The following is a 16,050-nucleotide window of genomic DNA, read 5'->3' as shown; positions in this document are numbered from 1 at the left end:
GAATAAAAGTGAAAAAGTGCTTCTCCAGGAGCAAATTATGACTCATAAAGGAAATCCCCTCTGCTTTTCAGCGGGGTTTTTTTGGGGAAAAAAAAAGGGGTATCAAAATTGATAGTGGGAGTTTGTACACAAACACACATACAGGTTTGTGTGAAAACTGAGAATACGCAATATGAAATCCAAGAAGTCTTGCAATCCACGCTATACCCACAGCCTAGCGGCAGAATATGCATAAACACAAGTGAACATATGGTCACCTGTGGGAAAAAGCAGGGAAAGAACAGACTGGATAATCAGCCTTTTCCTTAGAAAACTCCCATAACTGTCAGAGACAGGAAACTTCAAACTCCACAGACATCTTCACTGGTCAAATTCTCACACTCAAGATCATTTTGGAACCGGATCCCTGACCTAGGAAGTTCCATGTTTGCACACTGCAAATGGCAGAGAAGCAACCCAATTAGAGTAACCGCCAGTAAGCAGTGAAGAAACTCTTTTCCACAGTACTTTCAGGACTTAATGGAGATAACTGTGGGAGAAGACATGCCTGACTTCTGCCCTATCCCTTCCATGTCACACTCACAGCCACGTCAAACCAACATCCAGCAGGAGACCGAGCAATGCTGGCCATGAGAAAGATGCAGCTGGCATCTACCCAGCTCCCGAATCTAGAGGAAGTGTCCCATTTTTTAGGTAACCTTTTGTCTATGCTCCATGGGATTTTCAGCTGAGGTTGGCCTAGCTCAGTGATTCTCAAATTCCCAAATATTCTTCTTATGAAAGCATTCAAAAGGGATTGTGAAGTGACAGTAGAAAAGCTTTAGAAGTGCGTAAGCTGAAGACATCCTACCTACTCCTGGGACTCTTGGGTTTCCATGGAAGCCAGTAAGGGATAACACTTTAAAGAAGTTTGAGGAACACTGGTCTAATCCACAGATGAGGATATTTGAAGTGACAGAGGGCAAAATAAGAACAAGGGAAAGACAATGTTAAAGAGGACAGAAAAAGAAGCCAAGAGCAGACTGTAGAGGTCAACAAAGAAGTGAAATGATGAAAGAAGACACCGTACTGCAAAGAAAGAAAATCAGAAGAACAAAAACCAGAACACAGCAAATGAAGAAAATGCTATGGGAAGAAGTGAATTTTGGTCATAACTGATAAATGTCAACATTTCCTCCTGTGCTGTTTCTTTTCCTCGAACACCTCCTCTCACATGCTGAACCAAGGAGAAAACATTGAGAGAGTGACAGTAGTAGTTCTGAGTAGACAGTACACGTACAGCTTACTGCTAAACAGAAGGAAAAAGCAAAATAAAGAACCTAAAATACAGTGCATGTGCATGTGTGTGATGGCTAAGGATCTAGCAGATTGGGAATATATTCTTGAAGAAAACTGTGATCAATTCAGAAGAGATTGAAAAAATGAGTAGATGGCATCCTTTTCCACCATAGAGGTAACTGACCATAGACAGCACATCCTGAGTTTGGTTTTCACAAGCTTTTCCAATGTGTATTTAGTATCTTTCAGCCAGCTCTCCAAATATGGAATAGTTTGCTTTTAGATAATGAGGCCAAAACTAAACTCGCAGAATCAAATCTGACAAACCCAGGTGCAGAACTCCTTTACACTTTCATGTCGTACTTTCATGTCTTAAAAAAGACTAATGAGGGACAAAAAAGGGCAAAAATATTACCCTTCGATACGATCTGTTTTCTATTAAAGCCAATACGATTAGTTCTGAGAGCAGAGCACTAGGACACCAGAGAACGGAGGTCTACTCCTGGCTCTGCTTCTGACCTTAAGGTTAGTCTTGGTCAAGACAGTTCCTTGTCTTTGCCTGAGCTTCCTGGACTAAAAAGACAGGATAATGATATTGACCTTTAAAAAGAGCTTTGAACCTACTGATCAAAAGTGCTATGTAAGAGTTGGCTTATTATTATTTTGGTTACTGAAGTGAGTTGAAAGGCTCCCGGTGACTTTAATCAAAATTTCTTCTATCAGGCCCCAGAATCCTACCTGAAGGACAAAGTTTCTCAAAATTCAGTTGTGAGATACATGTATGGTAAATCAAAGGCTGGTGCATACCCTCAAATACTGCAGAGTTTTCTTGACTCCAGCAGAACTTTAAGTGACACAGAAGTAATTTCTGGACTTCCAGAAGAACAGCATATTAGGCACCATTAGTACATTCACTACATCAATAGTAATTAGACACTATTCTAATGCTTTCAGTCAAACTGGTCTAATGCAAAGACACCAATAGGTGAAAGGAGGCAATGAGGAAAGAAGAAAGCACCTTTCTCAGGCAGGTATCACACATGCTCACCCGAGCAGTAGCAGGACATCCCTCTCGCCGTAAGCCAGCACTGTCCTGGGGATCTGATGTTGCTGCTTCTATGTGGCTGCTGTGGTTAATCAAACCAACTCTTCTGGGTGCCTTCCTACTAGAGCAGTAGATATCTCCATTTAGAAAAGCTCTGGGGTTGGATTCTGCCTTAGCTTCATCCTTGACAAATTCCACCTCTTAACTACACCAGCCTACCACGCTGGCATGGTGACTGTCTCTTACTGTTGTGGTCTACATGGTTTGTTATGATTCTTACAGATCAAGAACCCTTGATGTCTTTGACCTAACACATAATTATACTGCATTCAGCTCTGGGGCCCCCAACATAAGAAGGACATGGACCTGTTGGACTGAGTCCAGAGGAGGGCCACGAAGATGATCAGAAGGCTGGAGCACCTCTCCTACAAAGACAGGCTGACAGAGTTGGGATTGTTCAGCCTGGAGAAGAGAAGGCTCTGGGGTGACCTTATGGCAGCCTTCCAGTACCTAAAGGGGGCCTACAGGAAAGCCAGAGAGGGACTTTTTCCAAGGGCACGTAGTGATAGGACAAGGGGTAATGGCTTTAAACTGAAAGAGGGTAGATTTAGATCAGATGTCAGGAAGAAGTTCTTCCCTGTGAGGGTGGTGAGGCACTGGAAGAGGTTGCCCAGAGAGGTTGTGGATGCCCCATCCCTGGCAGTGTTGAAGGCCAGGTTGGATGGGGCTTTGAGTAACCTGGTCTAGTGGAAGGTGTCCCTGCCCGTGGCAGGGGGGTTGGAACTAGATGGTCTTTAAGGTCCCTTCCAACCCAAACCACTCTGTGATTCTATAATACATACAAAACATGATTTTATAATGAAAGTGCTTCTTCAGGTATTATTACTGCATGCTATTTAACAACTGCTACATTTAAGCTAAAAACCCTTTGATTCTGTCTGATGAATGAAGCGAACACACAGCCTATGGCACTTTCTGCTACAATACCACACCGTCTGCAAGAGCGTTGCAAAGAACATTTGTAGGACTACAGATATAAGGTTAGTTCTGTAACCTGTGATTTTCTGAGTGAACCCAGTAAAGTTCCAACATGGTCCACATGCAGGTAATGCTTGGACTAATCTCATGGTAGAGCAGGTACATGGGGGTTTGTTGTGTTGATGGTATCTTTATATAAAGTCCATCTACTCAAGCAAATAATGTCTCAATTAAAGCATTTAAATGATCTCTATCTATTCTGCTGGTAAGAGTTGTCACTGGCAAAGACATGTGACATCTCTTACGTTAGCTTTTTTCTATAATGGGACACAGGCAAATTAATAGTGTTCTTATTACATACATCTCCTCCAGTACTTATGTGGCTGAGACCACTGCAAATTAAATTTTGTAAATTATGACTACTTTGCTTTTCATCATTTATGTCACTATATATTTGCAATTTCCTCATCCTGAGGAGCGAAAACAGCCTTGTCAACTTCATTTGTACACTTCTGTCAGAGATGAAAATTGCAAATTTTGCAAGGAAAAGTTTTAAAATTTAAAATGCCAAAATTTAAAATGTAGTTTTTCATTAACAGTTAAAAGACGTATATTATATCTCTGCTCACAAACATTTGTCTATACTTACATGAGGATACTGTTGCTGTACATGGTATTTGTACACAAGCATACATGTAGGTATAAAGCACCCACCACCGAATACTCATCTCAAGGCACATGACACTAATAAAAATATACGAAACCTAAAAATATGCCACCATTTAAGGGTGTAAGAAGGCCTAGCTAAACATGAAGTAACATTATTACCAAAGGTAATTATAGGCTTTTTCTGTGTCATAAAAATATCACCAAGATCTAGGGCCCGAATCTGATCCGGCTCCCACCTGTTAATCAGTCATGTGCAGATACAGCCTTGGGTGCAATTTCAGTTCTCAGATTTTTCTGCTGTATCTTTTTTCCGTTGTTATCTCAGTAGACATCTTCACTTTGGTAAGATGGATATTCAACTACCATCCTGCTGCACATTCCAGGAGATATGCACGCAGCAAGCAGCTCGGCATCAGCTCACACATGAACAGCCTTAGCTCCCATAAAATATTCATTCATTTAAAAAATATTTGCACCCTGCTGTCAAACTTAGACAAATTCATACTGAGCTTCAGAAAATAGCTGTTTTAATGGTAAATGATGTTCCAGAAACCTCTTTCAGGCTAAACACTCTCGTCAAAATTATTTTAATAAGAAAGATTAACAATTTCAACATTAGCTGCTAATCCCCTTTCATTTGAAACTGTGCTGATAAAATTCTTTGCCTGTCATTCAAATAGTAAGTAATAATTATAGATTTGGGGCCTCCATCTCTTGCTTCATTAATAGTAAATTGCATGGAAGTCTGAAGCATAAAGTCAGCTTTGATACATCTCAAAATGCAATTTCCATAGCTTTCCTTAGCTATGTACAATTAATTACAGAGTTAATAAGGGGAATATGTTAATGAAAGGGAAATTATTCACTCAGACCACCTGGTCTTATCAAATTTCTTTAATATGTTTCCTTCTCTCTGTGAATTTGGATGACAGCAAGAACACAAATCATGGTGTGCATTGCTAGTCCTTTAGTATTTTTATTTGCAACCAGCTAAAGTCCACTTACATTAAATATGAAAAGAATGTAAGAACTAGTCACTATTAAATAACTGACTGTCTTTGTTTTCTCAAGTTTAGTACCTTTTTAATTTTAAAACAAAAATGCTTAAACAACTTTATAATTACCAGACTCTCTTCAATGCTCAGAGTATAAATACAATGCATCCAATAAGGAGACATTGTCAGTTTTTGTTTATTTTCTTTAAAGAAATGTGTTGTGTATGCACATATTTAATAAAAGAAATACAGAAACGTGCTTGAATTCACTACACTGACAGCTGCTAGAGCTTAGAGCACTAGGGTTACTGGATGTTCATTGGAATATTTTAGATAGACAAACAGCCCGGTCAGAAGGAGGCAAACCCTCACATAATTCATTTTAAGAATAATGCAGTTGTGATACATAGTCAGAGAAATATTTTATAAAGACACATCATATCCAGAAACCAACCATCTTCAACAGACATTAATGGATTTACTACTAACCAGACTGAGGACAGAAACATTTTAGGACCTGGACGCCAGCCCTCATGGTCATTCCAAAAAGAAAAGGGCAGAGAATAATTCCCAGAGCAATAACAGGTCATGCTTGAAGGAGGTGATGCTTGTGAGCAGTTTGTCACCCCTCCCTTCTATTCTTGGTTCAATTCAATGGTACAGCAAGCACCCAGAAACAAGAGGCAACTTGTAATTCTCCCTAGCTATGAATAGGGTTTTCTTGGCCAGCTGGGCAACCTAAAGCAGCATTAGCACACGAGTTTAGGACAAGAGGATGAGGGAGGTACTACAGCACTGAACAAGAGCTACCAGCTAGAAAAAGCAAAAAGATATTACCCTAATCTGAAACAAAGGAAGAGTTATATAAAAGGCAGAAATTCATAGCAAAAGTATGCATTTTATAAAGACATGCTGGGGGGAGGGGGAGTTGGAATATTTGAGGGTAGTAGACTTTAACTTTACCTGGTTTTGACCAAAAAGTAACATAGTCCTCCTTTATGGAACAGCAAATACTATGTCATCCACAAGTGAAATTCACAGATTATTTTAATGTTTATCTCCTTATTTAAAAATGTTTCCACAGCTGCATCGTGGGTACATATGTAAAATTTGACCATTTTTTCTGTGTCCTACACATTAAATTTTCCAAATACCACCCAAATTCTGATACCGTACTCACAAAACACGGCCAAGTTAAGGCCTAATCCCAGAAAGAGTTACAGAAAGCAAAGTACGAATTTTTTTACCTTGCCCTGAAGATGAGAATAAATGAACTTTGGTCCATCAATGGAGGGATTAAGCTCCCTTCATTGCCAGTAGCATCTTAACCAGAGCACTTCCAATAACTTCTGCTGGCATAGCCCACATGAAGAGAAGGAGCTCTCCAAAATACCACTGGAGTTCTCCTGGGTACCTTAAACTGCAACTGGTATAGCAGTGAAAAAACACAGTGCCAGTATGATGTCCCTTCTTTGTAAGCACCACGAAGCAAGCCGCAGTTTCATCCTGGACTGTTACGCATTTTCAGCTCTGAAGTTGTAGTCCCATTTACCACACATCATTTGATCTTAGTGGTGCATCATGTCTTGCAACGTGCATGAGCCACTTCTTTATCCCACAGTGAGTCAAAGCTCACCTCCTTCCCATGCCTGAACTTTGCCACCAGCTCAGAGATGTTATAACACGTATTATCTTGGCCTCCTGCCTGAGAAGTCCTTCTGAACCACCCTCTTTCTAGTGCTCTTCTCTTTCTAAATAGGCACTTCCACCTGTTAGATCCAAAATATGATTAACTGCTACATCTGCTACAACGAATTATCAACACCTTAATGTACAATGTGAGCACACACAACAGGACAAACACAGAGAAGAGCACTTCATTACTTAGGATGCATTTGGAGCCAAAAGACCAGACCGGTAGCCTCCTAGACAAGAGTTCATCTCTGGTTTCTGCCACTAATGAGACTCTCAGAAGCAGCTGAGGACCCAGTAACATCCCTTATCTTCAATCTGAAGTATCAAAACCCAGATCTTTTTCATTAAATGACCTCCTAGCATCTCTTGCTACTTGCTACAACTGGTACTTATCTTGCCTTGACATTACCTGAATGTTCTCTAGAAATGGAAAATAAGTTCAGATAGCCACCAAGTTTGTGTCAAGTATTTCTCCCAATGTAACACTTTAAAATTAGTACTCTAGAATATTAATAGAAATGTTTTCTTCATCCTTCTACTAAAAGCCTTAGGGAATGATATAAGGTGGCTAAAAGTGTTCAACCAAAGCAGCTTAAACAAAGCTGGAATAAACACCTCACATTCAAACGACACACCAAGGTGTAGTCACAGAAATTTGGCAACTTACTTCTAATCATGAATACATTTGGGGAAAACAACTGACAGGGAAGAATTTAGGAAAAAAAAAAGATTTTGAAATTAATTTCATACCATGTTCAAGAGGAATGTTTTTCTTGATTTAATACTGACTCTGTAATTGTCGTTATTTCCTAAGGCCCATTCAACAAGATTAATATAGAAAAAGGGAGGCAACTGAACATGAAACAAATAAAAATGGAAGAATCAAAGGGTAACCTGTTCATGAATATTTTTTCTGAGTTTTATTGATGAAATCTATGTAGTACATACATCCATTTATTAGATTTATGGCTCTATTAGTAGAGCTGTTTTCATATGCAAAGCTTTTCTTTGTTGCTGTATCTCAAGTCCTGTCTTTAAACAGACAGAGGCAAATGTTTTAAAAATAACTTAAACATTTAGGAAGGGGAAAAAACCTAAAAAGAAGGGATAAACACCATTTCATCAGCAGAAGATCTTTCAGGTGGCAACCAGTTCCACTCATCCCTAAAAGCATGACAACTCAGGGAAAGAGGGGTAAAGATTTTCCCATTCATAGTATTTATGTCTTTTTGGAATATTGGCTATCTTGTCACTGAGTAATGCAATACACAACAGCCTTTTCCCTTGTAACTCCTCTTGTCTGACTGTTCGTGATGAAATGGCCTTTAGGGCCAAAGCCTTCTTGGGACTTACATTTCATGAGACTCCTCCAACTATTTAAACTGGAACAGTTGAAAGGTAAGTTGGGATTTAGATCCACTTAGCACATGTTTAAGGAGTTTATGCTTTTAGCTAAACTTTGCCACTGATTTGTTTCCCTTCCCATGTGAGGGAGGATTTTTTTCCTTCATTTTCTCAGCTGTAAACTTTTTTTTTAGAGTCTTTCTATTCTTGAAAGTCATAAAGAGCTAAAGAGAAATTAATGGTGGTAGAAGGAAATGGTGGAAAAAGAAAAAAAAAATTAAACCCACTAAATAATCAAACACACTATAATTGTGACAAAGACCTTGTTTTCCATACCTGCAGTCCTCACCTTTGTCCCTGCTAGCATTAATCAACTCTGCTGCGTGTGTCCCTGGGCAGTGCACTGCACTCATACTGTGCATCACGCTCCTTCGCTCAGGAAATGTTTTGTGTGTATATAGATTAAGCTCAAGGTGGAAAGTACACCTGCATCTAGCACAGTGCTATCGGTCCTCACATGTTGGAGTTTCTCTCTTTAGAATGTGTTTAGATGCCTTTTGCTCATGCTTTTATTGCAGCTTTTAGGAATAAAATCAAGATATTTCAGCGAAATGTGGTGCAGGATTTAACAAATATTTTTGCTTGTTGGAAAGCGTCTTCTATCACACAATCCCCCACTCTTCCACATTCAATTAAAAGAAAATCTATAGCAGCTAGCTACCCCATAGAGTTCACTTCAAACAGAATTTATTTTAAGAAATGAGAATGAGGGAAAATTGCTTAGAAACCATCAAAAAGTTACTATGCAGAGACTACAGGATACCAATGTTATCAAAAAAACCAGGTTCAACCTTGGAAACTATTCCCTGCTTGTTACCCTTCTCAGTCCCACAGCAACCCTGCCACTGATTCAGCATCAGAACTAAATTGGATGCAAAATTCAACATCTTGAGTTTGACAGATTTCCCAGCAGCACGTCTCTGACCCATGTGCCCCTTAGTTCAGGTTGTGTCCCAGGAGATGCTCACAGGTGCTCACCCTCTGGGACACAAACTGTCCCAGAACCTTCTTTGAACACAAAGTTTTCATATGAGGCTATCCTTCTCTTCTCTATGAGGAAAGTCCTTTTGGTTTTGCAGGCAAATTGCCAAAAAAAAAAGGGGGATCAAGTGGACTTACACCTCCTACATGTGAAGCGTTAGAATTCAGTCTCTAGTTCATTTGCTCCCACTGCCTCATTCAGCCCAGTTATGAAACTTCCTTCTGAAAAGTATGGTATGTGCAAACTATCACAGGCTATTATTATTTCCCAATACACCAGCTTCATACCCTCAGGGAAAAGAATCTTCAGACTTCCAGCTTAAACAAGTACTGAAGAGGACATTTTGGAGATTCACACTTTCTGAAATTCTAATTTATGTATAATGCTCCAAATTTTGCACGTCTGTCTTTACAAGGAAAAAAAAACCCCAAAACACAGAAAATCACTTCTGCTTCTGCAAATTCCCTCTCATATACGGTATTCAGATAACAACCTCAAAATGTTATCATCAAAAGCATACGCTCCCTTCTTGCAGTACTGTTCTTCATTTAAAAACTCATAAAAGATTATAATTATTTTAACCAAACAAGCGTGGCAAGATACCAAGCAGATGTGGGGTCCAATCTACCTAACTTACGTGCTAAACTTGTGCTTCAGCACGAACAAAAGAGACTCCTTCATCTAAGCTGCAGACGTCAATGGGACGCTGCAGGCACAACGGGAGGCCTCCCAAGAGATACCATCTCTCTGCCCGATCCTCTGGAGACCTTCCCAGCCACCCACTCACTTCACCAACTAGAAGGGAAGCTTATGGACTCAAGTCAATGACAGGACTTCATTAAGTGCCTAAAATGAAGGTGTAAGTTAGGAGCCCAAGTCAGGGAGACTAAATCTCTCCTGGACACCTTCAAACACCCCCGGTTCTCTTGCTGGACTGCGAAGGGAAGCGTTGCACTTTATTAGGACTTCTCAGCACTTGAAATACAGATGCACATATGTGAATGAAGTGGATGAAAATCTATTTCTGAGTTCCTACTCTTTTCCTTGCTGTGACCTTCCAAAACCCAATTGTTTTGCTGTAAAACCAACGGTTACTGAAATGAGGGCACTTTGTTGTTGCTCATGCTAAAACCAGCCAGTCAGTGCCACAAACGCGACTGCATAAAACTTGCCTCTCTAATTACACTTTCCAAAGTGCTTGGATCTTTTAGAAAGACAGAATCAAAAAGTGCCATATGGGCCATCCTCCTGCTATAAATGTGAGGAAAAAGAAAGTGAAAAGCAAAAAAAAAAAAAGCTCTGAATGTTGTTATCGCTGTCCTTCTGGGCCTCCTGAGTCCTCCTGGCTTCCTCCTGCCAACAGTACAAACTATCTCATGCTACTGTCAGCAGTGCGGAGACATTGTCTTCGCTGTAGAGGAAAGTGGCAGAAATGCAGCATTTTTCTCTCTGAAAGACTGGTTTCAGTCTAAGTGAGGAGACCGTCCCACAGCCACATGAGTTTGGAAGATTCCTGCTTTCTCCAGACCTCGACTACTATAAACGATGGGCTAACCACAAGTAGCAAGTCCTCCAGGAAAACAGTACCTGTGCCCAACCACAAGCTCCAGTAAACCCAAACCTGAGGTGGCTGGGATATCACTTCAGGTACGACTTGCTAGCATTTTCCAGCAAATTAAACAGCTTTACAGAAATGCTTCTGACCAACACTACCTCTGAGCAAGATTACATGGAGTCAATCAGCAGCCGCAGACACATTTCTCCTAAGCTACTTTCATTAAAGATTTATTCTGCTTATAAATCAAAATAAAATATTTCCTGCTGCCACTTCATACAGTAATCCATTGTTTAATTTTCTCTGGGGAGGTTCTGGCACCTACGAACAATAAAGACTGAGGAGCCCTAGCTCAGCTAACTGCTACTTTGCTGCACACTGTGGAGCTGCAAAACACGTTTACAGACCTGTAAGTGCATCTACCCTACAAAGCAGATGGTATTTGCCATTCTTACCAGGCCCCTTGCTAACATTTCTCATTGCTTTTTTAGGCTCTGAGATATTTTTCATGGAAAATATCTACAAAATTTAAAAGATAAGAGGATCGTGGCAGCAGGAAAAGGGAAGAACTGGAAAACTTCTTATACTGAATGATATAAAAATTGTGAAGTGGCCCCTCACCCTCCTCCACTTGTAGCTGCAGGGCAAGGGGGGAAAATCTCACTTCTGGTGAGGCTCTTCTGTGGCTGAACTCCAACAAGCCACCGCATCTCCAGAGGGAGAGAAATTCAGGCAAATAAGGTATTACAGATATGTGCATTTATTTTTGAGCAAAACATAAATTGGGTCAGCTCTCTGGTTTCAGCGTGACCCACGGTGACACAAAACACAAGCATTTCTGATCAAGTCCAATCATCTGCTTCAGTGCTGTAGCTGAGCGATGCTGATCTTCCCATGTAAACCTAACCTTCAGCACATCTTGAATTTACGGTTTAACTACTTCCCTGAAGTAAACATCCCACTGCCTGCCTGACCCTCCTATTAGGCTTGCCCTGATACCCAGGCTAAATGTATCCTTTCGATTCTAACCCATATTTTCTTCCTAATTGTATCATCTATGTCCACTAAGAACAACTTTTCCCCATCCTGCATTTCAAAGCACATAGGCAAACTCCCCTGAATCACTGATTTTTGTTTATTCAGTTTAGACTAAACAAATTAACTATTTTTACTCTCTCTGTGTGGCTTGTACTCTCAAGACACTACAACATTTCTTTTACCCTTCTTTGAACCCTCACCATCTAAGATATAACATACGCTGATAGATAGCTAACATATGTATGCGTTCATCATCAGGGTTAAAGAGGATTGAGTGAATTACGGACACTGAAGACCATAACAGTGATCCTGACCAATCTGATTATTTTTTAAAGTTTTTTTTATCACCATATGAAGACAATTCTTTCTTGTAATTTTGCAGAAATTACAAGAGCTAGAATAAGTGGTTCCCATATGCAACTTTCTCTCCTTTAAGCTTGATTTTGTGATTTTTTATTTTTCCCAATAATATAACCGAAAACAATTTTTGCTCAATTTAAAGTAGTTGAAATTGTTTGCAAATGTTAAACTCATATTTCCATCTACATAGGAAATTTTGCTCTTATTTCCATACAAATAAATTGCCTTAGAACCTTAAGACAGGAATTTGTACTTATTTTGAGGTTTGGCAATTGAAAACAATCTTTTCTCCACCAAGCCTTTTAGTTAACTATGAGAGGAAATCAAGTGAATTTTAATTCTAGTTAGGCACAAGTGGGACAGTAAAAACTACAACAAATGATCTTCTGTCATGGGAGCAACCCTTCCAAACTGCACTTGTATACCAGATTTTAACATAATACTTAATCAACTCCTTTTTGGGGGGGAATAGGCAGGGACAGGGGAAGAAGTATTTACTCAGGATGACATATTCCAATGAAGCATCTGGTTTACAATCCTGCCCTGCTTTTGCTCAGTTTTATAGCTGACCTGATCAAGGCTGAAGGAGGTCAGTAACTTGGCTGAGGTCAAATTAGGTCTTTGTTTTTTGCCTGCCTTCATTCCTTTCTCCATTATGTGAGGTGGCTTATAAGAACTTGAGAAATACCTGAGAAGACAGTACTTTCAAATGTAAGTCCAGAAAAAGAGACAAAGAAGTTGAAAAATTATGACCCAAAAGTATGGCATGGTGGAGAGGTTTTCTTCTGACAGACCCCACTGGTGAGTCTTCTCAGCGGTGAGTAAAATAGATCAACAGGGAAGTTTCCAAAAGCACGGCAACACTACCAACTGGAAAGGGTGCTTACTTTAGATCAACCATACCAATAAAGAGCAGAAATCAAATATAGAAAGCAAAATAACGCCTGACTCATCATCTTCAACATCACCTAACTTCTTAGCTAATTTCAATGCACTCTACAAAGACGGCAAATATTTGAAGAAGGAGGAAAAATAAGGCACAAAAAATGGGGGATCACTCTACAGCTCTCCCAGCAGGACACTAACAGAGAGAGACAAACAAGCTGCAGCCAGGCCCAACCACTGGACCCTGACTCTTCCATACACACAGACCTTCATGTGTCCATCTTCGACACTGATACTGCTCGCAAGTCATGTTTGGAAGTAACCCAAGTTTCCCAATGCAGACTCCATCAATAAAATATATTTGGATCATTTCAAACATAGAAGACATCCAGCTTGGAAAAAATTCAGCCAAGGACAACAAAATTCAGGCAAGGCTCAAAATTCAGATCCCTTTTCTTTTCTAAGGGTAACGGAAAACAAATTGCTCCACATCACTAATATTCTGTTGCCTTCTCAGCTCAGATACCTCCACACACTGAAGATACATGAGAAAAAGCAGCAAGCCAATCAGAAATTTAGCAGTTTTCTTCAGTTGTCCAAGCTGCGGTAAACATAAATCAATAGGACAAAAGGACAACACAGGGTTTATCTTTTTTAAAGCAAGCACATAAACGATTCATATCTCCAAGCTAAAAGAATGTTCCCCAGAGAGGAAAAAACCCGATATAATAAAAAAGAAATGGAAATAAACCCCCCTTTAGTTTTAATTATACAAAGCTAAGATTACCAACAAAGCTGAGGAATATTTTCTACCTGTGAAAAGACAGCTTCCCTTTCTTTAAAAGTTATCTCTTTCCAAAAGCAGAGCAGGTACCTTAAATTCTGACGGAATTTCTCATGCCACGGAGACAAAAATGCCTTACCAAGATCATGTGACCGGTGGAGATGTCCATGTTGGACTGAACCGGCTCCTCGCACCAGGACGATGTGCTGCTCCGGGCCGAGGGGCTGGGAATGGGCCCATCACTAAATTGTGAAGAAACGCTATTTATTCGAGAAGCATGCAGGGGCTCCGGGCGATCAGATGTTTTCACTGCCATGCGCTGACGGCATAGCTCCTGGAGAGAGAAAGAGGAAGAAACAACCTACGGTTAAGAGTAATTACAGGATACAGTCTACTAAAGACATATGATTTACAATATGTTTCCAGGCTGGAAGTGTTTTCCCCCTCACTGCAGTGATTTTTGGGAGGCGGTCTGTTCTGTTAGGCACATCTACAAAGAAATACTCAATGAAATTACTATATGATGACTACCCTAACCTTTCAAAAGTGTAATTAGGGCTGCACGCACATCTCCTTTTAGATAACCAAAAAATAGTATTTTGAAGCTTGACTTCTCTAACAGATAGCCTTTTTTCTCCCTGATACCGCCCCGCATTCTGCGAAGCCACTTTTGAACTGCGCAACCTCCTGAAGTTAATGGGGTTGCACGGGAGTAATTGAGAGCGCTGCTTGGCCCTGGATATGCAAACTCAGCAAGCTCAAGGCAACTGAATTGATGTGCTCTCCAGTATAAATCCTAGTTGATAGATGCCTCATTTCTCTTCATTAAAATAGCAAACTCACAACACTTCCTCCCTGATGTGGGGCAGAGAGGATGAAGAATGACATTAATGAAGAATAAAAGCAGAAATCTGTCATTGTATTGTTTAAGCAGCTTTGGCGAAGAAAGAAAATTCAAACTATCACACACGCTAACGCAAGCCATGTTAAAACACCGAAATAGACTGCCCTGGGAATACATATTTTCAGTTGCTCCCATGCATAGAAATCATGCAAAAATACAGAATTCTGGTTAGGTAACGGAAAATCCTGCTGGTAAAACCAACTCCTTACAGTATAAAATTCTGACTCTGATGGGACAAACAGACCCACAGTTACACCGCCATTGTTATAATGCTTTTAGAATCAGATATGTGTGGTGAAATCCCAGACAGTATAATAAAATTATCATTTTTCAACATATGTCTATTGTCCATGAGAGATACTTGGCTGCCTGTGGTGCACAGCAAGACCAGCTAGTCCATAGTATCTGGACATATTGCACACACGGTGTGGTTACACATTTGTCTCAGATTACTCATTCTGCACAGATGAGTACTAAGAGCACAGTCTCTTGCCTCAGGCTAACAAAATAATACAGTCTGAAGAATTCATACTGTTGAAATGCCATGGCTTCTGTTTTCTTATTCATTGATAATATAGTTGCAGCCCAAGTGCCATCAGCAGGATGATCTGAAAACCTCCAAATATCAAGTGCAATAAAATCTGCTTTTCAGATAGGAGTTAGAAATATAACTTTAAGACTATGTTTTTTCTTTTAACCTTGCAAACTTTAGGACACTGAAGAGGGATCCTAATCCATGCAGTAGCAACCATTCAGACAAACCTCCTGAAACCGTTATATTGACTCTCCTCTTGCTAACACATGGCAGTGATTAAAGAACCCTCCAAACATTTTCTTCTACCAAAGCTTTTGGCTGACTTGCCATTACAGATGCTTATGTGGAATTACACTATTTTATGGTGTGTAATACTTTTTTTTTTATAAATGTATATATACACACATGTACAAATTAAGATACACTGAGACAAAATTCGTATCATATATAAACAGGATATATTTTGTTGTCCATCATAAAAATACAGTCAGCAGAAGTTTGGGAAGCACAGATTACTCCTTGTATGTGGTGTGAGTTATTGGAATAACTGTACAGACTGTCCCAAGTGAAACTGCTACCTGACTCCATCACTGCATTTTGTATCTTTATTAATTTTGTCCATGCCATGTAAGAATTTTTCAAATTTTTACAAAAAGTAGGGTTTTTTCCACACTTGACTAGAATGTTTTCCGTAACTTTTTACCTTCATTACTTCCTACTGACAGTAACAGGAAAAGTATTAGGAAAAAACATTAAACTTCAAAAATACTTTAAATTGAGCCACATACAGTAGTGTTAGATAGGTCAGTTAAACTATCAGTATTAAACCCAAGACTTTTTAATAAAGGAAAAAAATGTTATTGTATCTCTTTTTTTTAAATATAGGGACAAAGAAAAAAATCTCTCCTTCTCCTTTTCTCTGAAGGATCACACACGTCATAAG

At 39.7% G+C, this 16,050-nt stretch overlaps 1 protein-coding gene across 1 annotated transcript in view; it reads right to left on the bottom strand.

Annotated features, from left to right (window-relative positions):
• Positions 1-16,050, bottom strand: part of PTPRN2 (protein tyrosine phosphatase, receptor type, N polypeptide 2) — a 523,716-nt gene that overhangs the window by 69,709 nt on the left and 437,957 nt on the right. The window contains exon 13 of the mRNA XM_010563027.1: positions 13,808-14,002. Within this exon, the coding sequence (XP_010561329.1) occupies positions 13,808-14,002 (195 nt within the window). The remainder of the gene's footprint in view (positions 1-13,807; positions 14,003-16,050) is intronic.

The sequence above is a fragment of the Haliaeetus leucocephalus genome, unplaced genomic scaffold, assembly GCF_000737465.1.
Source record: "Haliaeetus leucocephalus isolate CR32 unplaced genomic scaffold, Haliaeetus_leucocephalus-4.0 Scaffold0, whole genome shotgun sequence".
In the NCBI taxonomy this organism is placed as follows: Eukaryota; Metazoa; Chordata; class Aves; order Accipitriformes; family Accipitridae; genus Haliaeetus; species Haliaeetus leucocephalus.
The sequence above is the reverse complement of the archived record's forward strand: the minus strand, read 5'-3'. Positions and strand labels throughout refer to the sequence as shown.